This window comes from Staurois parvus, unplaced genomic scaffold, assembly GCF_062004578.1.
Source record: "Staurois parvus isolate SC_StPar_1 unplaced genomic scaffold, SC_StPar_1.0 ptg001756l, whole genome shotgun sequence".
Classification (NCBI taxonomy): domain Eukaryota; kingdom Metazoa; phylum Chordata; class Amphibia; order Anura; family Ranidae; genus Staurois; species Staurois parvus.
Window position 1 is genome coordinate 219,658 of NW_028319552.1, and position 21,814 is coordinate 241,471.

The following is a 21,814-nucleotide window of genomic DNA, read 5'->3' on the forward strand; positions in this document are numbered from 1 at the left end:
GTGGATCAGCAGTTTTTTTTTTGTTTTTGGACATTTTTTAAGATACCGGACACGCTAGGCAAACTTTTTTTTTTTCATTGTAGATTTTTTAAGATACCAGACATGCTAGGCAAACTTTTTTTTTTTCGTTTTTGGACATTTTTTAAGATACCAGACACGCTAGGCAAACTTTTTTTTTTTTCGTTTTTGTAGATTTTTTAAGATACCGGACACGCAAGGCAAACTTTTTTTTTTGGAGATTTTTTAAGATACCGAACACGCTAGGCAAACTTTTTTCTTTGGAGATTTGTTAGGATCCTGGACACGCTAGGCAAACTTTTTTTTTTTCGTTTTTGGAGATTTTTTAAGATACCAAACTTTTTTTTTTTGGAGATTTTTTAAGATACCGGACACGCTAGGCAAACTTTTTTTTTTGGAGATTTTTTAAGATACCAGATACACTAGGCAAACTTTTTTTTTTCTTTTTTTGGAGATTTTTTAAGATACTGGACACGCTAGGCAAACTTTCTCTTTTTCGTTTTTGGAGATTTTTTTTAAGATACCAGACACGCTAAGCAAACTTTTTTTTTTTGGTTAGAATACTGGAGGTTTTACTGCTCTAATCCCCTCCCCTTCATTGTCCCAGTGACAACAATGAAGATTTCCCATCACTTCCTGCCCTTGTGATGTGAGACCAGGAAGAAGAGAAGGAGAAAGCTCTCCAAGGTCAGAGAAAATATCCCAAAAAGAGGCTGCCATGGCCACACTTCCTGCACGGTGACTACAGGAGGTCAACATTAACAATATGATGCGGACGGTTACCTTGACTACAAATTGAGCTGTACTAGTAGCTACCGGCCCTATATGGGATTTAGGCAACTTAGTTCAAGAGGTAGTCCACCCAAAAGTGAGATTTTAGTTCATCGGTAGAACCTGGTGAGACTTCTCAAGTGTCCTGGATACTCAGACAGTGTGATCTCTTCCCCACCTGGTATTCTCTACACTATAAAAGAGATAGGAATCCAGTAGGATTCCTATCTATTTTTCCCCTCGACCATACCGCCTGCTCCTCCTGTTAGTCTGAGAACTGCAGATATGCAAACGCCGCGCTGACTCCATGCAGTTGGATGAAGACTGTTAGGCGGTTGTAACTGTCAGTTACAGTTCAGCAGGACACAGGCTGCTCATTGCAACCGGCCAGTTCTGTTGGAAAACATTAGCAGTGACACCATCACATGGCTTACATTAGCAGTGACACCATCACATGGCTTTCAGTTCATCTATTTCCTATGCAAAGTTTCAGTATGAGATGTGAGTCACATAATCACCATCATCCAAAACCTCCACCATGCTGCAGCACGATGCAAATATGGCTGATGATAAACAGGCAAATTCCCCCTGACCGTATTTTCCCAGGCTTGTTTGTGAAACCAGAAGCAGCAGCCCCTGAACGGCATTGTGTGTCCATTCTTACTTTACAGAATTAGGCAAGCTTTATCGACTATTACTAACAAAATGTGTTCTTCCATTGCCTAATATTTCTGCAAGCCTTAAATCCTAACTCCACCTTCAAAAAGAAATAAATGCACATTTATTTGCAAGAAACATACATTGGCATGAATACTTTACGAAATGATTCTGGCAAAGCATTACAAGCTCGATCAATGGATCGTGGAAGCACTGCCAGGATCGTGCAAGCACTGCCAGGATCGTGCAAGCACTGCCAGGATCATGCAAGCACTGCCAGGATCGTGCAAGCACTGCCAGGATCGTGCAAGCACTGCCAGGATCGTGCAAGCACTGCCAGGATCGTGCAGACACTTCTACCAGCATGTCTGTACAGGATCGTGCAAGCACTGACAGGATCGTGCAAGCACTGACAGGATCGTGCAAGCACTGACAGGATCGTGCAAGCACTTCTACCAGCATGTCTGTACAGGATCGTGCAAGCACTGACAGGATCGTGCAAGCACTGACAGGATCGTGCAAGCACTGACAGGATCGTGCAAGCACTGACAGGATCGTGCAGACTCTTCTACCAGCCAGTCTGTACAGGATCATGGAAGCACTGCCAGGATCGTGGAAGCACTGCCAAGCTCATGCAGGCTCTTCTACCAGCATGTCTGTACTGAAATTCGGGCCTTCAATTAAGAAGCATGGCCAATACTTCTTCAGCTATACTTCCTCCTAGTGATCACAGGAATCCATTTAGCTCTGCACTCCTGTGACCTATTTTCAGCCGACAGCAAGCTAAAGTCTGACATCACACAGTAGATCCAAGCTCTGGAGAAATCCGGACTTTAATGTCTGGATCCACCCATATGCCTGAACCAGCAGCTGGCTCAGCCACTCAGTGAGCCCCTGAGACCCCTGAACCAGCCGCTTCCTGCCCCTAAACAGCCCCATGTTTCAGTGGGTGCTGGAGTAGCAGAGATACTGAGAGACCGACTGTCACCGGCTCTGTGTTCACTGAACCCCGGTTCACATCTGTTCGGGTGGTGCCGCTGCGGATCCACACGAAAATCCATGCAACCGCACCACCAGCACAGAGGAATGTGGACCCGCGGGCGGGTGCCATTACTTCTAATGGCACGCCACCCGCACTGGGAAATGTGGTTCCCGTGCGGGCTGCGTTTTCCAAAGCAGTGCAGGGACTTCTTCCCTCCGTGTCACGGGCACGGGAGTCCATTCAAATGAATGGGCTCTTGTGCCCGAGCAAAACGTGGCCCGAATGGCCGCATAGGTGTGAACCTAGGGTGAAGATGAAGACTGAGCGATCAGCAGGTTTGATCGCTCGGCAGGGGACAGATGTAGCATCCACTTAGGCAACTATGATCTTTGTAAAACAAAAAACAGTCTCACACTTCTCTTTTAGAGAGCTGGAGGAAATGTCAATGGACAAGTACTGTGATCACCAAACACGTATTCCTATGAGAACTACAAGTCCGTGTGAAGCAGTGGCATATGGGACTTGTAATGTATACATTCACTGACACAGATGTGAGGGCAGAGCCACCCATAGCAATGAAAATTTTTAGAAGTGATAGCAGCTGCTAAATGCATGTCTAACAACAGTGCAAAGGGTGGCGTTAGCCTTTAACCTCCCTGGCCGCCTGATTATGTCAATATTTTTGAATGTCAAAACGGTACATTGTTTTTCATGGAAATTTCAGTGTCTGATGAGGAATTTCCCCACAAATCGCTATCGTTCAATTCTGCAAGTGATTTTAATTCACGATCGCCGTTTTCCAGCTTTTTGACCTAAAAGGGACGCTTTTTGGACGCCATGGATGTTCTCAAGTTTCCAGGCAGAAAGAACTGTAAAAGTGCAGGCAGGGCGCAGGACAAAGCACTCGGGACAAAACTGAGGTGAAATGGTTTGATACAGTAATGGAATCCTAACAGATTACAATGTATTGTGTGTATCTCGTGTTTTTATTTTTTTTAATCTCCTGCCGGTTCTGCTCCCCTACGTCGCGGCACTCGCAGGGAAGGGAACCCAGAAGCCGACAGCGGCCGGAGGACGCCGTGGGAGGACAGCGGCCGGAGGACGCCGTGGGAGGACAGCGGCCGGAGGACGCCGTGGGAGGAAAGCGGCCGGAGGACGCCGTGGGAGGAAAGCGGCCGGAGGACGCCGTGGGAGGAAAGCGGCCGGAGGACGCCGTGGGAGGAAAGCGGCCGGAGGACGCCGTGGGAGGAAAGCGGCCGGAGGACGCCGTGGGAGGAAAGCGGCCGGAGGACGCCGTGGGAGGAAAGCGCCCGGAGGACGCCGTGGGAGGAAAGAGCCCGGAGGACGCCGTGGGAGGAAAGCGGCCGGAGGACGCCGTGGGAGGAAAGAGCCCGGAGGACGCCGTGGGAGGAAAGCGGCCGGAGGACGCCGTGGGAGGAAAGCGGCCGGAGGACGCCGTGGGAGGAAAGCGGCCGGAGGACGCCGTGGGAGGAAAGCGGCCGGAGGACGCCGTGGGAGGAAAGCGGCCGGAGGACGCCGTGGGAGGAAAGCGGCCGGAGGACGCCGTGGGAGGAAAGCGGCCGGAGGACGCCGTGGGAGGAAAGCGGCCGGAGGACGCCGTGGGAGGAAAGCGGCCGGAGGACGCCGTGGGAGGAAAGCGGCCGGAGGACGCCGTGGGAGGAAAGCGGCCGGAGGACGCCGTGGGAGGAAAGAGCCCGGAGGACGCCGTGGAAGGAAAGCGGCCGGAGGACGCCGTGGAAGGAAAGCGGCCGGAGGACGCCGTGGGAGGACAGCGGCCGGAGGACACCGTGGGAGGACATTGGGGGATTGCAGGGACAAGGTAAGTTACACTACACACCAGGGGCGGACTGACAACTCATGGGGCCACGGGCAATCGGGGATCATGGGCCCCCTGTGTTCTTGCCCAAACTCAAAAAAGCCAATGAAAAAGGTACCTGGGGCATCTCATGGGGCCCCCTACTGACCCCGGGCAGTGCCCGAGTGCTTGAATGGTCAGTCCAGCCCTGCTACACACACACTACAGTGTAATCCCGAGAGTGGCTCGGGGGCTACAGCTTTTGGTACTGAAAACTAGCCAGAGCCACACTCTGGATTACCGCTAGGGAGGTTAAAAGAGAAGTGTTTTTTTTTTATACTTAATTAGATGGATGCAGCATCGGTCCCTTGCTGCCCTGGACAGCCTCTTTTAAAGTAGTTGTAAAGTCTCAAAGTTTTTTACCATCATGCATTCTGTGCATGAAGGTAAAAATCATTCTGTGTGTAGCAGCACCCCCTAACAATTACCTGAGCCCCATCTTGATCCATGGATGTCCACGAGAGCTTTGGTTCTTCGGAGACTTTCAGCCTGATTGGCAGCAGTGGTCAATCACAGCCAGTGAGCCAATCAGGAGAGGGAGGGGGCGGGGCCAAGCTACAGCTCTGTGTGAATAGACATGCAGAGCCATGGCTTGGGAGCCCCCCTAGAAGGCTGTTTGCTATGGGGGCACCTGAAAGGAGGGAGGCAGGAGGATCCAGGCTGCTCTGTGCAAAACCACTGCACAGAGCAGGTAAGTATGACATGTGTTATTTAAAAAAAAAAACAAAAAACAAAAAACAAGACTTTAGTATAAATTTTAAAAAACGTTTTTCACGTTTATCATTTGGTATATGATTGGATGTTGGCAGCTGTACCTCCTTGATTAGTTTATAGGGACTTAGGAGCGCAGGAAGTTTTTTTTTCACATTTGTATCCTACGTATAAATTAATACCAAGTATTCTTGGACAACTTCTCATGCTTCTACCCAATAGAAGACTATAGGAATGATCATACAAATGTGCGGCAAAAGATGACAAAACACAAAAACAATACACAGCATCGATCAGTAGACCTATCTGGGTTGGGATAACAGATCCAAAATAAGTTCTTTGATGGAAATGCAAACATTTTTATTGGCAGATGGGCAAAAAAAAAAAAGAAGAGTTCATGTTGCAGACATGTGGAAAGTCAGGGTCTACTGTATGAAATGTTGCAGATTGGTGCATGCACATCACACATCATTCAAATGGTCATTGAAGGGAGTTTGAGGAGCAGGAAGACACACAAGGAAACTTACCTTTACTGTCTTGTCCTTTTGGTCTCTGTGATTCAAAAAGAAAAGAGAAAAAAAAATTAGATGAAAAGTTGTCCAGAACTTGTTTATGAACTACTGTGAGGGTCAGTCTCAGCAATTTCAATAGTCACATATACATACACAAAGGAAACGTGTTGTTCAAGCAGACTTACAGGCTGCCATGGGCACAATGTGAAACCACGCTGTATGAAGTCATACTATACACCAGAACCACGGCAATCTCATTTCATCAGATCTATACTACTCCTGTCATCCCTCTGCATACAAAACCTATACATACATCAGCAACCCTTAAAGTGGAACTTCGCTCTCATTCAAAATGTGGCCATCCTTCGTAAAGAGACAGGAAAGGAAATCATATTTGTTTACATTTCTTCAGTTACTTCCTGGTTTCCATTCCTAGGCAAATGATGTCATAGATCTCAGGAGCCTTTGGGAGGGGTGGATGGGGGTTTTCTCACCTAAGCACAGCCTCCTGCCTGCATGCCTGAACTAAGGGCAGATGGATTCCAGGAAGTAAATACATGAATCATTTCCCCTTACTCAAGATGGTCATGGCCAGAAATGCTAAGGGGGAGGGTTATTTAACCCCTAAACGCCGGCCCTTTAAGAGTTTCAGAAGCAGGGAGGCGGGGCAGGGTTTAGGGTCATGTGGCGGTCACATGATCGTACAATCTAAGGTCCCTAACCCTCAAGGGGCGTCCAATCTAAGGTCCCTAACCCTCAAGGGGCGTCCAATCTAAGGTCCCTAACCCTCAAGGGGCGCACAATCTAAGGTCCCTAACCCTCAAGGGGCGTACAATCTAAGGTCCCTAACCCTCAAGGGGCGTACAATCTAAGGTCCCCAATCCTCAAGGGGCGTACAATCTAAGGTCCCTAACCCTCAAGGGGCGTACAATCTAAGGTCCCTAACCCTCAAGGGGCGTACAATCTAAGGTCCCGAACTCACATTCATACATACACATACTAGGGCCAATTTAGACAGGAGCCAATTAACAACCCAACAGCATGTCTTTGGAGTGTGGTAGGAAACCGGAGTACCCGGAGGAAACCCACACAGGCACAGGGAGAACAGGCAAACTCCAGGCAGGTGGTGCTGTGGTTGGGACTAGTGTCCCCATTGGAAAATTTCCCCTTTATTGCTTTGCTGGGGACAACCCAAATATTGGGATTTACTTTCAATGATAATGGTAAACAGGACCAATAAAAAGGGTGAATCTCCCTAATGGGGGCACAGACAGCAACAAACACCTGACAGGGGGTCTAATCCCTCTCCAGTCCATCCAAAACTAAACAAAACGTTTTGCCTTTAGCTTTATTAAAAAAAATATAAAATGTGTCTAGTCTCCAAAACTCCAAGAATGAAATCCTCCTTTTCCTAGGTGGTGGTTTAAAAGAAGAATACGGTCCTCGGTCTTCCTCCCCACCAGTTCTGGATGTGACCCCCCCCCCCCTCCTCCCCAACCAAAAAAAGCCTCCATCACTGCTGATCCCTTCCCAGTCATATCGCTGCCCCTCTTGCCAGCATCATCACTTACAGACCACCACTGGTCCAGCACTGTCCAGTACTTGGTGACACAGAAGTGCTTGCTGACAATTCGGCAACGGAGAAAAGCGACCAGGTATTAGAACATCCCCTATAAAAAACGAAAATATTCTTCATATGCTTGCGGGTGATTTGGGTGGGAGCAGGGGCGGACTGACAACTCATGGGGCCCCTGGGCAATAGGGGATCATGGGGCCCCTGTGTCCTTGCCCAAACTCAAAAAAGCCTATGAAAAAGGTACCAGGGGCATCTCATGGGGCACCCTACTGACCCCGGGCCCTCGGGCAGTGCCCGAGTTTCCAAATGGTCAGTCCGCCTCTGGGTGGGAGCGAAGGGGGGGATCTGAGGGCACAGCTTATTTTTGCAGGCTTTAATGGGGAGACTACAAAACGCAAAATTTGGGATCCCTAACAGACTCCTGAAAGGAGTTCTAATGTGCAGATTACATTGAAGACAAACACCAAGTTTACTTTTAAAAGTTTGTTTGGGCCATGGCAGGCGAATGACATCACAATCACCACCTCAACCAATCACCGAAAGCCTTGTATTCATTGAATAAAAAAATATATAGGATTTCTGTGAACGGCTGAGCAGCGATCTGTTATTTCCATGGACAGCATGCACAAAAATGCCCAAGAGTAGCAAGGAAAGACGCCGCCGCTGAACAAACTTCATGCTTCCTTCTGCCACTCCCTTCTCCAATTACGTCTCCATGTCAGTATTGTATTGTTCTTGTATCGGATCCGAGTTGTGCCTTCCAGAAGCCGGCTCTGTGATGGAGTACATACAACCCCTACCGGCCCGTTCAGAATGGAACTAAAAATGGATAAAATCCCGATTGCTTACCACTGGATTTAAGTGACATGCTTATACCCAGGGGCGGACTGACCATTTGGAAACTCGGGCACTGCCCGAGGGCCCGGGGTCAGTAGGGGGCCCCATGAGATGCCCCTGGTAACTTTTTCATAGGCTTTTTTGAGTTTGGGCAAGGACACGGGGCCCCATGATCCCCTATTGCCCGGGGGCCCCATGATCCCCTATTGCCCAGGGGCCCCATGAGTTGTCAGTCCACCCCTGTATATACCCCTTGTGTTGTATTACCCCCGGTTCACATCTATGCGGCCGTACGGGCCACGTTTTACGCGGACACAAGAGCCTATTCATTTGAATGGACTCCCATGCCCCATGACATGCATGGACGAAGACCCTGCACTTCTTTTGAAAACGCAGCCGCACAGGCTTTTTTTTTTTTTTTTTTAAATTCTGTAAAATCCTAAACGTGTAAAAATTCAGGTTGTGAAACTAAAAAAGACACATAACAAAAGTTTAAAGGGGAACGCCAGGAATTCTCACAAAATGTGCCGGCTTACAATGAGTTAAGTCCAATGAGGTGTATAGCACCTCATGGATTTCTCTCTTATTTCCAGCTTCATAAACCTATAATCAGTGGCTAAATGGTTAGCACTTCCGCCTGGCAGTACTGGGGTCTTTGGTTTGAATCCCAACCACGGCACCACCTGCCTGGAGTTTGCATGTTCTCCCTGTGCCTGCGTGGGTTTCCTCCGGGTACTGCGGGTTTCCTCCCACACTCCAAAGACATGCTGGTAGGTTAATTGGCTCCTGTCTAAATTGGCCCTAGTATCTATCTGTATGAATGTGAGTTAGGGGCCTTAGATTGTACGCCCCTTGAGGGTTAGGGACCTTAGATCGTACGCCCCTTGAGCGTTAGGGACCTTAGATCGTACGCCCCTTGAGCGTTAGGGACCTTAGATCGTACGCCCCTTGAGCGTTAGGGACCTTAGATCGTACGCCCCTTGAGCGTTAGGGACCTTAGATTGTACGCCCCTTGAGCGTTAGGGACCTTAGATTGTACGCCCCTTGAGCGTTAGGGACCTTAGATTGTACGCCCCTTGAGCGTTAGGGACCTTAGATTGTACGCCCCTTGAGCGTTAGGGACCTTAGATTGTACGCCCCTTGAGCGTTAGGGACCTTAGATTGTACGCCCCTTGAGCGTTAGGGACCTTAGATTGTACGCCCCTTGAGCGTTAGGGACCTTAGATTGTACGCCCCTTGAGCGTTAGGGACCTTAGATTGTACGCCCCTTGAGGGTTAGGGACCTTAGATTGTACCCCCCTTGAGGGTTAGGGACTTTAGATTGTACGCCCCTTGAGCGTTAGGGACCTTAAATTGTACGCCCCTTGAGCGTTAGGGACCTTAGATTGTACCCCCCTTGAGGGTTAGGGACCTTAGATTGTACGCCCCTTGAGGGTTAGGGACCTTAGATTGTACGCCCCTTGAGGGTCAGGGACTGATGTGAATGTATAATATATGTGTAAATTGATGGCGCTATACAAGTACCTATAATAATAAATAAATCTGGGCTCTCTGATTTGGGTCCCCTATACAGCAGCCAAAGAGTTGGCTGCCTGCCTTCCTCCTAATTCCTGGAGTTCTTCTTTAAGGAGGGCACTTAGGAGAGTCACCACGACAAGCCCATTGTGTAGGGTAAGGGCTACACTCTTCTCCTTGTATTATTCTATGGTCTTTGTATCGCGCCGACAGTTTCCGCAGCGCTTTACAACATGAGAGCACGCAGTACAATTACAATACACAGTAGGACTCAGAGTTCCCTGCTCATTGGACCTTCTACCATTACTGCCAGTGTCTGCACCGCCTCTCTTTCCACCCCTCGAAAGTTCTACCATTCATTCTTCCCACTTACATGACGAGCAAAACCATCTATGAGACTTCAGGAAACTGACACGTCATCATGTAACAATGACCCATCATGTATTTGCAATTTAAAAATAAAAACCAACTCAATCACCACAACCTATGTGTCAGAAGATTTCACAAGTATAAAAACCTTCCAGACATGAAATATAAACAGGCTGGGCGTCATCTGGCTAGGGACCGCCAATCCTGCACCCCCCCCCCCCCCCAGAAGAAGGCTTCCCCTGGCTCAACAATAGGGACAAACAAAAGTAGCTACAAAGTGGAGTTCCACGATGGATACACTGAACAGCCGGAAGGATAGCTGTGTATTCTGGAAATATTCAGGTGGTTTAGGACCCTCGGTGAATTGTTTTCTGGATTCCCCATTTTCACATTAGTCCTCACAATGATAAGATATGAAGAGGTGACAGTATCAAGTAGTGTTGCACCGATACTAAGCACTGGCACAAGCTGCAAAGGCTCTGATACCTGAAGCGGTTACCTTCAGACTCAGTTCTATCAGCTGTCAATGGGATTCCCCGCTGACAGCCGCAATGTAAACAACAACAACAAAGTTGGAAATTACTGGTTAACCACTTCCCATCCGGCCCATGTACATAAACGGCTGGAAGGGAGAAGTGCAGGGGTAGGTGGTCGTTTACAAACAGCCTCCCTGGGAGTGCGCAGCACCGCAAACGGGTTTCCTCCGGGTACTCCAGTTTCCCCCCCACATTCCAAAGATATGCTGATAGGTTACACACTTCCCATCCGGCCCATGTATATAAACGGCTGCATGGGAGCAGTGCAGGGGTGGGTGGCCGTTTATAAACAGCCTCCCTGCTTCTGTGCACTCCCTGGGAGTGCGCAGCACCGCAAACTGGTGCCCACTGTTTCCGGAGGACACAGCGGAACACCAATCGTTGTACGGGTCCTCAGGACACAGTGGAACACCAATCGTCAGACAGGACCTCTGTGCGAGGTCCCGATCATGTGATCACTGATTGACCAATCAGTGATCACATGAAGAGTAGTAAGCAAGATGTCACTTCTAACATCATTGCTTACTACGTGTGAAATCGTTGAATGATCACAGAGATCACATGGTACAAGGCTATTCACAACAGCCCAGGCGGAAGTGCTAACCACTAAGCCACTGTGATGCCCACTTACTGACATCATTGCTTACTACGTGTAAAATCTGTGAATGATCACAGAGATCACATGGTACAAGGCTATTCACAACAGCCCTGTACCATGTGACAATCTGACCAATCACAGCTCACACAGTATTTCTCAATGGCTGCAAGAATGCAGCCAGAGAGAAGGAGAAATGATTGCTTTTACACCCTTTATGGGTATAAAAGTAATCAGTGTAAAAAAAAAAAAAAAAACACAAAAAAACAAAAAACTCTTCACCCCCCACAAGTGGCACAATGTCACATCGCTGGATCAAGAAGGGGAGTATTAGGGGGGCTGTGGGAGCAGCATGAAGGTAAAAAACCTTGAGCCTTTACAACCACTTTAACAAATGACAACTCATTTAGCTGTCATTGTGGTTCCACTGCTGACAGCTGAAGTGTAAAACTACTGGAGCTGTAAAAAAAAAAAAAAAAAGCCTTCTGTAAATGTTTATAAACATTGCTCTGCCTGAAACAGAAAGAAAAAAAAAAAACATTGTTTCATTTTGTATCTGTTTATTCATCTACAGAGCAACAAAAACAAAAAACAAAGGTTGCTTTGTTTAACCCCTTATTAATCTTTATTTACTCTAATCAGCCCTAATTAACTCCGTATTCTCCATTTAATTATTTTCCTGCTGATTTATTTTGTTCATTTCTATTTTATAAACTATTATTGATTAAAACCTTTTTAGTTTGCTTTTTTTCGTAAATATTTTCACACCTTTAACTAATATTAGTAACCTTCTCATTTTAAAAAAGCGCAAAATTGAAAGAAAAAAAAAATGTATCTCATTTGTAAATAACTTTTCAATGCTTTGTACCAGAATCATAGTTTTAGTGTCATTTCATTTTCATTGTGCAACATTTATGTGCAGTAATATTTTTAAACGAACACAGCTAAAAAACCCCCCAAAAACATTTTTTTTTAGTTTTGTTAAATTTAAATGTCTAAGGCTTGTGAAAAAAAATTGTTTTCATCACAAGACACTATTCACGAAAAGAAAGCCTTGCTTGTTCTTCAAAAAATGAAAAAAAAATGTATAATGATATCTTAAGTAATGAAAAAGTGATCAATGAATAAACAGGTCCATAGCAGAAATGTAAAAATTGCTCTGCTCCATAACCCCCGGGTCACACCTATGCGGCCGTGGCTGTGCAGGCCACGTTTTGCTGGGGTACGAGAGCCCATTCATTTGAATGGACTCCCATGCCCTGTGACACGCAGGGAAGAAGTCCCTGCACTTCTTTGGAAAACGCAGCCTCGGTTCCCAGCACGGTTGCGTTTCCCAGTGCGGCCGGCGTGCCATTAGAATTAATGGCACCCGCCCGGGGGTCCGCATTCCTCTGTGCGAGTGGTGCGGCTGAACAAATTTTCGTGCGGATCCGCAGTGGCACCACCCACATATATGTGAACTGGGGGTAAAGAGACACTTACATGTCCAGGGGTCCAGCACCATCCTTACCCGGGCAAGTTCTTTACTAGCCTCTGGGTTCCTGGCAAGTAAGGGAAACCAGAAGTGAAGCCTTTTGTCTTCAAAGCCGGATTCTTACTGCGCATGTGCGGGACGTGCTGCGCTTTGCGAATGGTCCCTTAGTCTTCTGGGACCTGTAAAGTGTGTCAGAAGACTGGGGGGGAGGATTCAGTTTGGCACGGCTCCCCCCGCCACCCCCAAATATTGCCAAATGTGGCAGTGGTGGCCGCTTCCCCTGTTGGGTGGAGCTCCGCTATAAAGGGCGGATAGGTTTTAAGGGTTTCAGAAGCCGGGAGGCGGGGTTTAGAGTCATGTGACCACCGTGACACGACATCACGGCGGTCACATGATCGGGAAAGGTCCTGATCGAAAAGAGGAGATCGGGAACTTCCTGTGAGTACCGGACATGTGTGCTGGGAGTGCGCAAAGCGTGCGCTCTCAGCGCATATCTTTTTTTTAATAGAACACAAATGTGCGGTCGCTCAGCGTCTAGGCCCAGACGCCGGGAGGCCGCACATTTGCGTGCGGCCGGCGCCAAGAGGTTAACAACTGGTCACTCATTCAGCTGTCAGCGGGTTTTCCCCTGCTGACAGCGGAAGCATAAACAAAACAGTCGTCGGTAGATATTTGGTATCGGCAAGCAAAAAAAATGAAAAATAAAAGGTAAATCGGTACTCACTGTAAAACAGAAAAGAAAAAAAAAATGGTGTTGGTGCATCCCTCGTGCCAAGGTAGAACGGTGACAATACTGAGCACTGGAATTCTGCATGCAGCACAACATGGTGAGAAGGCAGACACCATTACAACAGGGGGGATGGAGGCAGGAACAGACATGGGGGATACCAGAGGAGGCATGTGAATCCTGGGGGGGGGGGGGAGTTGCAGGAACAGACATGGGGGATACCAGAGGAGGCATGTGAATCCTGGGGGGGGAGTTGCAGGAACAGACATGGGGGATACCAGAGGAGGCATGTGAATCCGGGGGGGGGGCAGGGAGTTGCAGGAACAGACATGGGGGATACCAGAGGAGGCATGTGAATCCTGGGGGGGGGGAGTTGCAGGAACAGACATGGGGGATACCAGAGGAGGCATGTGAATCCTGGGGGGGGGGCAGGGAGTTGCAGGAACAGACATGGGGGATACCAGAGGAGGCATGTGAATCCTGGGGGGGGAGTTGCAGGAACAGACATGGGGGGATACCAGAGGAGGCATGTGAATCCTGGGGGGGGGGGGGCAGGGAGTTGCAGGAACAGACATGGGGGATACCAGAGGAGGCATGTGAATCCTGGGGGGGGAGTTGCAGGAACAGACATGGGGGGATACCAGAGGAGGCATGTGAATCCTGGGGGGGGGGGGGCAGGGAGTTGCAGGAACAGACATGGGGGATACCAGAGGAGGCATGTGAATCCTGGGGGGGGGGGGGGGGGGGCAGGGAGTTGCAGGAACAGACATGGGGGATACCAGAGGAGGCATGTGAATCCTGGGGGGGGGGGGGGCAGGGAGTTGCAGGAACAGACATGGGGGATACCAGAGGAGGCATGTGAATCCTGGGGGGGGGGGGGGAGGGAGTTGCAGGAACAGAAGTAAAAATGTCACGGTTAAGTGGGGCATGCTGGTACAAATTTTAAATAGCGAGGAGCACTTGGGGAAGGTTTGAAGTATGGAGGACACTTGAAGCGCAGGACAAACAGTTGCTGGGACATAAGGAGATGATGATACTTTGAAGAGGGCTCTCAGACTGATGAGAAAGGAAGAATTCCAGAAATTAGAGCTGAATATAGGTACACAAGGAAAGGGGACTACGGTAGATTTACAGAAGAGGGCTATTAGGGAGATATCCCTGTAACAGATATTGTGGGGTAACGAAAGGAGGAATCAGGACATTCTGAAACAGTTTAAGTGTTACTAAAACCACAACAGTACAATCAGTCTGTATATGCAGTAAAGCATGCTTGTTATACTCACTGTGGAACCTAAGGGGTTAATCCTCTGCATTGTGTAAAAGGGCTGTTTGATCCTGTCTTCTCTGATCCTCCCCTTCTTCCAGTGTCCCCCTCTTATCTCCTGAGGAGACATATCGTGTGGAGTCACTCTGCACACACGCAGTTTGGTGTCTATTGCTAGAGAGGTTTTTGTTTTTTTATTTCGGGAGAGTGCATGTGATCAGCACAGGGCCAATCAGCACTGTCTAGACAGACGTCAGGGGTTCTGTATCTTCCTAGAGCAAAATGAAAACTCCTCCTACAAGCTTTAACATATGCTTTGCTGGACACTGATAGAAGTCACAAGACTGCTCTATACTGCTGATGAGAAAAGGTATTTAGCAGTTTGTATTTACTAAAATAATTTAATTGCCGTGTTGTGTGTACTGTGGGAGAGCGGACGTAGTGAACGCCGGGTCCGGGGAGAGCGGACGTAGTGAACGCCGGGTCCGGGGAGAGCGGACGTAGTGAACGCCGGGTCCGGGGAGAGCGGACGTAGTGAACGCCGGGTCCGGGAGAGCGGACGTAGTGAACGCCGGGTCCGGGGAGAGCGGACGTAGTGAACGCCGGGTCCGGGGAGAGCGGACGTAGTGAACGCCGGGTCCGGGGAGAGCGGACGTAGTGAACGCCGGGTCCGGGGAGAGCGGACGTAGTGAACGCCGGGTCCGGGGAGAGCGGACGTAGTGAACGCCGGGTCCGGGGAGAGCGGACGTAGTGAACGCCGGGTCCGGGGAGAGCGGACGTAGTGAACGCCGGGTCCGGGGAGAGCGGACGTAGTGAACGCCGGGTCCGGGGAGAGCGGACGTAGTGAACGCCGGGTCCGGGGAGAGCGGACGTAGTGAACGCCGGGTCCGGGGAGAGCGGACGTAGTGAACGCCGGGTCCGGGGAGAGCGGACGTAGTGAACGCCGGGTCCGGGGAGAGCGGACGTAGTGAACGCCGGGTCCGGGGAGAGCGGACGTAGTGAATGCAGGGTTCCAGGAGACCGGATATAGTGAATGCAGGCAGGGACGGACTGACAACTCATGGGGCCCCGGGCAATAGGGGATCATGGGGCCCGTGTGTCCTTGCCCAAACTCAAAAAAGCCTTTGAAAAAGGTACCAGGGGCATCTCATGGGGCCCCCTACTGACCCCGGGCCCTCGGGCAGCGCCCGAGTTTCCAAATGGTCAGCCCGCCCCTGAATGCAGGGTCCTGGGTTTAGTAACACTTTATAGTACAAGTCCACATCCTCCTATTCTAACTACCATGCAGAAGGAAAGCGTCTATACTTACCTATTCTCAGAGTGCTCTGATTCGGTCATACGATTGGCTCCCAGTGGCGACTTCAGAGGAGACACAGTCAACAATGGATGCCCCATAGCCTATGGGCGACGTCACCAGCCAGGCATTCCATCCATTGTCCATGCTCTCCTCTCTCCTGAAGCCGACCGCTGGGGAGATCACATGACCGGACCAGAGCACCCTGAGAATAGGGGAGTATAGGCATCCTTCTACAGGGTAGTTGGGGACAGAAGGGGAATGGGAACAGAATTAAAGTTCAGTTAGATCTAGACTGGAATTCCTCTTTAACATACACATATAGGGAGAAGGTCTGAATTAAGGGGACAGATACAGAGGGCACTGAGCTAATGCTGCTGAAAGAGGGAGAGACCCCATGACAGATGAATGAGGTGGCTACCTGAGGACAAAACAGGACAAATGACAGAGCAAGGACAGGTATGACAGTATATGAAGGACAGCAATGGGGAACACCACCAATATTAAAGTACAACTACAGACTCCAGTATGACAGTCTAAATCCTCCTAACCCTCTTGCATTGAACTGTATTGTTGCTGTTCTATCTCCCTTTATATTGTAAAGCGCTGAGCAAACTGTTGGAACTATAATAATAAAAAAGTACCAAATCCAGAGCTACATTCTCCTTCGTGTCTCAAACGCTCCCCCTCCCAGACACTGTAGCTCACAGTGGGAGGGAATCCGCAACAGAAGCAGTGCTGCCAATCCAGAGCTGTAGGCAAGACTAGGTTGCCAGACAAGCCATTGACAAGCGACAGCAACATCCCACAAGCAGACACGGCTATACAGTGACAACTCTGCTCTGAACGCAGAAACAGTGCAGGATTGTTGTCACACCATCACAGAAAGCTGCATCAGTAGGATTGACATATTGGAGGGACTTTTAAATAGGTGATGCAGCACATCATTTTTCTTCAGAGGCTCTAGTTCTATTTTAAAGGCAGACAAAGGAGCAAGTGTTGGGGTTGTAGGTCCTGGTAATAAAAATATCTGATGAGCAGTTTCAAGGAAAAGAATATTGGGTGGTCAGGGAACCTTCACATAAAGGTTGGTGATAATCATAGTCATATTGCAGATATTATGAAGGGGGACACAGGAACTATGCTGCCAAAATATTAGATGAACAGATCTGAAGGGGTGTCAGATCAGACCGGATGCTGCGGTTTTATAGTGGTTGGGGAGGGGCGTCAAAAAGGCACAGGGCAGACGTTGGGGAGGTGTCCCAGGAAGGCACAGGGCAGACGTTGGGGAGGTGCGTCAGGAAGGCACAGGGCAGACGCTGGGGAGGTGTCCCAGGAAGGCACAGGGCAGACGCTGGGGAGGTGTCCCAGGAAGGCACAGGGCAGACGCTGGGGAGGTGTCCCAGGAAGGCACAGGGCAGACGCTGGGGAGGTGTCCCAGGAAGGCACAGGGCAGACGCTGGGGAGGTGTCCCAGGAAGGCACAGGGCAGACGCTGGGGAGGTGCGTCAGGAAGGCACAGGGCAGACGTTGGGGAGGTGCGTCAGGAAGGCACAGGGCAGACGCTGGGGAGGTGCGTCAGGAAGGCACAGGGCAGACGTTGGGGAGGTGCGTCAGGAAGGCACAGGGCAGACGTTGGGGAGGTGCGTCAGGAAGGCACAGGGCAGACGTTGGGGAGGTGCGTCAGGAAGGCACAGGGCAGACGTGGGGGAGGTGCGTCAGGAAGGCACAGGGCAGACGTGGGGGAGGTGCGTCAGGAAGGCACAGGGCAGACGTGGGGGAGGTGCGTCAGGAAGGCACAGGGCAGATGCGGGGGAGGTGCGTCAGGAAGGCACAGGGCAGACGTGGGGGAGGTGTCCCAGGAAGGCACAGGGCAGACGCTGGGGAGGTGCGTCAGGAAGGCACAGGGCAGACGTGGGGGAGGTGCGTCAGGAAGGCACAGGGCAGACGCGGGGAGTATCAGGAGAAGATGCTGGGAGAGTCTGAGGGGGAAGATGTTGGGGAGGGAGTACCAGAAGATGTTGGGTAGGAATTTTCACAGGAGGATGCTGGGAGAGTCTGAGAGGGAAGACGTTGGGGAGGGAGTATCACGGGAAGATGCTGGGCGAGTCTGAGGGGGAAGATGCTGGGCGAGTCTGAGGGGGGAAGATGTTGGGGTGGGAGTATCACAGGAAGATGCTGGGAGAGTGAGAGGGAAGACGTTGGGGAGGGAGTATCAGGGGAAGACGTTGGGGAGGGAGTATCAGGGGAAGACGTTGGGGAGGGAGTATCAGGGGAAGACGTTGGGGAGGGAGTATCAGGGGAAGACGTTGGGGAGGGAGTATCAGGGGAAGACGTTGGGGAGGGAGTATCAGGGGAAGACGTTGGGGAGGGAGTATCAGGGGAAGACGTTGGGGAGGGAGTATCAGGGGAAGACGTTGGGGAGGGAGTATCAGGGGAAGACGTTGGGGAGGGAGTATCAGGGGAAGACGTTGGGGAGGGAGTATCAGGGGAAGACGTTGGGGAGGGAGTATCAGGGGAAGACGTTGGGGAGGGAGTATCAGGGGAAGACGTTGGGGAGGGAGTATCAGGGGAAGACGTTGGGGAGGGAGTATCGGGGAAGACGTTGGGGAGGGAGTATCAGGGGAAGACGTTGGGGAGGGAGTATCAGGGGAAGACGTTGGGGAGGGAGTATCAGGGGAAGACGTTGGGGAGGGAGTATCAGGGGAAGACGTTGGGGAGGGAGTATCAGGGGAAGACGTTGGGGAGGGAGTATCAGGGGAAGACGTTGGGGAGGGAGTATCAGGGGAAGATGCTGGGAGACTGAGGGGGAAGATGTTGGGGAGGGAGTACCAGGGGAAGATGCTGGGAGAGTGAGGGGGAAGATGTTGGGGAGGGAGTACCAGGGGAAGATGCTGGGAGAGTGAGGGGGAAGATGTTAGGAAAGTCTGAGGGGGAAGATGTTGGGGAGGGAGTACCAGGGGAAGATGCTGGGAGAGTGAGGGGGGAGATGTTGGGGAGGGAGTACCAGGGGAAGATGCTGGGAAATTCTGAGGGGGAAGATGTTGGGGAGGGAGTATCACGGGAAGATGCTGGGAAAGTCTGAGGGGGAAGATGTTGGGGAGGGAGTACCAGGGGAAGATGCTGGGAAAGTCTGAGGGGGAAGATGTTGGGGAGGGAGTATCACGGGAAGATGCTGGGAAAGTCTGAGGGGGAAGATGTTGGGGAGGGAGTATCAGGAGGTAAAAGATATGGGAAGGGTTCTTTCTGGCAGGGATACGGGCAAATGTTGGAAAAGAGTATCAGGAGTATCAGGGAGCAGATGTTAGGGAGATGGTAGATGTTGGGTTAGGGGGAGGAATTATCATGGGGGCAGATGTTTGGGAAGAGGGGGGTATCGGGGTGCAGATGTTTGAGTTATTAGGGGCAGATGGAGAGGGGGGATTATGTGGTCAGATCTCAGGATTGGGGTGTAGGGTCAGCTCTCGGTGGGGGAGGGTTATTGGGGGGGGGGGCGGGGAGGGCAGTTTTTAGGGTGGCAGACCAAAGTGGGGGGAGGGGAGTTATCATGGAGCAGATATTGGCAGAGGGGGGTTATTATGGGGCAGATGTTAGGGGAGGAGGGATTACTAGGGGGGCAGATACTGGGGGGAGGGGATTATTGGGGGGCAGATTATTGGGGGTGGGGAGGGCAGTATTTAGGGGGTGAGCCCCCAGTGGGGGAAGGGAGTAATCATGGAGCAGATGTAGGAGGCAGGAATTATCATGGGGCAGATGTTAGGTGAGGGGGGTTATTACGAAAGCAGATGTAGGGGGAGGGGAGTTATCATGGGCCAGATGCTGCGGGAAGGGGATTATTGGGGGGGGGGTCAGCCCCCAGTGGGGGCGGGGAGGGCAGTATTCAGGGAGTAAGTCCCCGGTGGGTGGGGGGTTATCATTGGGCAGATGTAAGAGGGAAGGGAGTTCATCATGGGGCAGATGTTGGGAGAGGAGGGGGGTTATCATGGAGCAGACTTTGGAGGAGGGGGGTTATCATGGAACAGACTTTGGAGGAGGGGGGTTATCATGGAACAGACGTTGGAGGAGGGGGGTTTTTATGGAACAGACGTTGGAGGAGGGGGGTTATCATGGGGCAGATGTTGGGAGAGGAGGGGGGTTATCATGGAGCAGACTTTGGAGGAGGGGGTTATCATGGAGCAGACGTTGGAGGAGGGGGGTTACAATGGAGCAGACGTTGGAGGAGGGGGGTTACAATGGAGCAGACGTTGGAGGAGGGGGGTTACAATGGAGCAGACGTTGGAGGAGGGGGATTATTAGGGGGGCAGATCTCAGGGTTGGGGTGTAGGGTCAGTCCCCGGTGGGGGTGGGGAGGGCAGTATTTAGGGGGTGATCCTGCAGCGGGGCAGGGAGTTATTATTGAGGGCAGGAAGGGCAGTATTTAGGGGGTGAGCCCCTGGGGGGTGGGGGTGATCATGGGACGGATGTTGGAGGGGCATTATTGGGGGGGTCAAATCTCACGGTTGGGGTGAAGGGTCAGCCCCCAATGGGGGGGGGGGGAGGCAGTATTCAGGGGGTAAGCTCCTGGTGAGTGGTGGGAGAGGAGTTATCATGGGGTAGATGTTTAGAGAAGGGGAATTATTAGGGGGGGGGGGGGGGAGTTGAGGGAGGGGAATTATCATGGGGCAGATGTTGAGGGAGGGGAATTATCATGGGGCAGATGTTGAGGGAGGGGAATTATCATGGGGCAGATGTTGAGGGAGGGGAATTATCATGGGGCAGATGTTGAGGGAGGGGAATTATCATGGGGCAGATGTTGAGGGAGGGGAATTATCATGGGGCAGATGTTGAGGGAGGGGAATTATCATGGGGCAGATGTTGGGGGAGGGGAATTATCATGGGGCAGATGTTGAGGGAGAGGAATTATCATGGGGCAGATGTTGGGGGAGGGGAATTATCATGGGGCAGATGTTGGGGGAGGGGAATTATCATGGGGCAGATGTTGAGGGAGGGGAATTATCATGGGGCAGATGTTGAGGGAGGGGAATTATCATGGGGCAGATGTTGGGTGTAGGGTAATTATCATGGGTTGGGGTGTAGGGTCAGTCCCTGGTGGGGGAGGGGAGTTATAGGCCAGATGTTGGGGGAGGGGGATTATTTGGGGGGGTCAGCTCTCAGGGTTGGGGTGTAGGGTCAGCTCCTGGTGGGGGAAGGGAATTATCATGGGGCAAATATTAGGGGAGGGGGGTTATTGGGGGGTCAGATCTCATGGTTGGGGTGTAGGGTCAGTCCCCGGTGGGGGCAGGGAGGGCAGTATTTAGGGGGTGATCCTGCAGTGGGGGAGGGAAGTTATTATTGGGGGGGCAGGGAAGGAAGCATTTAGGGGGTGAGCCCTCAGTGGGTGGTGGAGCAGGAAGTAATAGGGCAGATGTTGGGGAGGGGGATTTTGGGGGGGGTTAGATCTCAGGGTTGGGGTGTAGGAACAGCCCCTGGTGGGGGAGGGAAGTTATCATGGGCCAGATGTTGGGAGAGGGGGATTATTGGAGGGGGGGGGGCAGATCTCAGGGTTGGGGTATAGGGTCAGCTCCCGGTGGGGGAAGGGAGTTATCATGGGGCAAATGTTGGGGGGAGGGGGATTATTGGGGGGGTCAGATCTCAGGGTTGGGGTGTAGGGTCAGTCCCCGGTGGGGGCGGGGAGGGCAGTATTTAGAGAGTGATCCCGCAGTGGGGGAGGGGAGTTATTATTGGGGGCGGGGAGGGCAGTATTTAGGGGGTGAGTCCCCGCTGGGTGGGAGAGTGATCATGGGGCAGATGTTGGGGGAGGGGGAGTCAGATGTCAGGGTGGGGGCTCAGCCCCCTCGCTCTCTCACCTGCGGGTCCACGCTGGTGGCAGACATGATTCATGTAGAGCGGAGTGGAGGCCGCGCTGTGTACAGGCCGCACTAGGCCGGCTCCTCTCTCTTCCTCTCAGTCGGTGGGCCGGGGGTGGGGCGGAGCGGGCGCAGGGCGGTGCCGGGCTCTCGGGCTGTCTCTCCGGTCGGGGTGTGAGGCCTGGCCCGGGACTTCCACACTCACCAATGGCGGCGGGGACTGGGCAGAGTGCGGCTGACGTCAGCAGCGGCGCG

The 21,814-nt window shown here is 51.4% G+C and overlaps 1 protein-coding gene across 5 annotated transcripts in view; it reads right to left on the bottom strand.

Annotated features, from left to right (window-relative positions):
* The window catches only part of YTHDF1 (YTH N6-methyladenosine RNA binding protein F1), a 62,363-nt gene extending 40,549 nt beyond the window's left edge, over positions 1-21,814 (bottom strand). For all 5 annotated transcript variants that reach the window (XM_089663724.1, XM_089663722.1, XM_089663721.1 and 2 more), the window contains exons 1-2: positions 21,560-21,814; positions 5,543-5,567 (exon numbers count right to left, since the gene is read on the bottom strand). In XM_089663724.1, the coding sequence (XP_089519850.1) occupies positions 5,543-5,567; positions 21,560-21,586 (52 nt within the window). In that variant the 5' untranslated portion in view covers positions 21,587-21,814. The remainder of the gene's footprint in view (positions 1-5,542; positions 5,568-21,559) is intronic.